The sequence below is a fragment of the Eimeria mitis genome, genomic scaffold (assembly GCF_000499745.2).
Source record: "Eimeria mitis Houghton genomic scaffold, Emh_scaff239, whole genome shotgun sequence".
Classification (NCBI taxonomy): Eukaryota; Apicomplexa; class Conoidasida; order Eucoccidiorida; family Eimeriidae; genus Eimeria; species Eimeria mitis.
Window position 1 is genome coordinate 23680 of NW_013570725.1, and position 248 is coordinate 23927.

The following is a 248-nucleotide window of genomic DNA, read 5'->3' on the forward strand; positions in this document are numbered from 1 at the left end:
ACAGCAACAGCAGCAGCAGCAGCAATACACAGTGGCTGCAGCAGTTCACCTTTGAGCTGTCTATTGACGAAGCTCTTGCTGCCCTCTCAGCGCCAGACACAGCAGCAGCAGCTGCTGCTGCTGGTGGAAGCAGCAGCAGCACAATGGGATCTCTTGTTGCTGCTGCTGCTGCTGCAGCAGCAGCAGCAGCAGACACAGAATGCACGGAGACAGTCATTGCTCACTTTAGGCGCATCCGCTACCTCTTC

The 248-nt window shown here is 56.5% G+C and overlaps 2 protein-coding genes across 2 annotated transcripts in view; both read left to right on the forward strand.

Annotated features, from left to right (window-relative positions):
* Positions 1 to 55, forward strand: part of EMH_0004850 (uncharacterized protein) — a gene marked incomplete at both ends in the record, with an annotated part of 7618 nt that extends 7563 nt beyond the window's left edge. The window contains one exon of the mRNA XM_013496946.1: positions 1 to 55. Coding sequence (XP_013352400.1) covers positions 1 to 55 — 55 coding nt within the window.
* Positions 56 to 143: 88 nt separating this feature from the next.
* The window catches only part of EMH_0004860 (uncharacterized protein), a gene marked incomplete at both ends in the record, with an annotated part of 4346 nt that continues 4241 nt past the window's right edge, over positions 144 to 248 (forward strand). The window contains one exon of the mRNA XM_013496947.1: positions 144 to 246. Within this exon, the coding sequence (XP_013352401.1) occupies positions 144 to 246 (103 nt within the window). The remainder of the gene's footprint in view (positions 247 to 248) is intronic.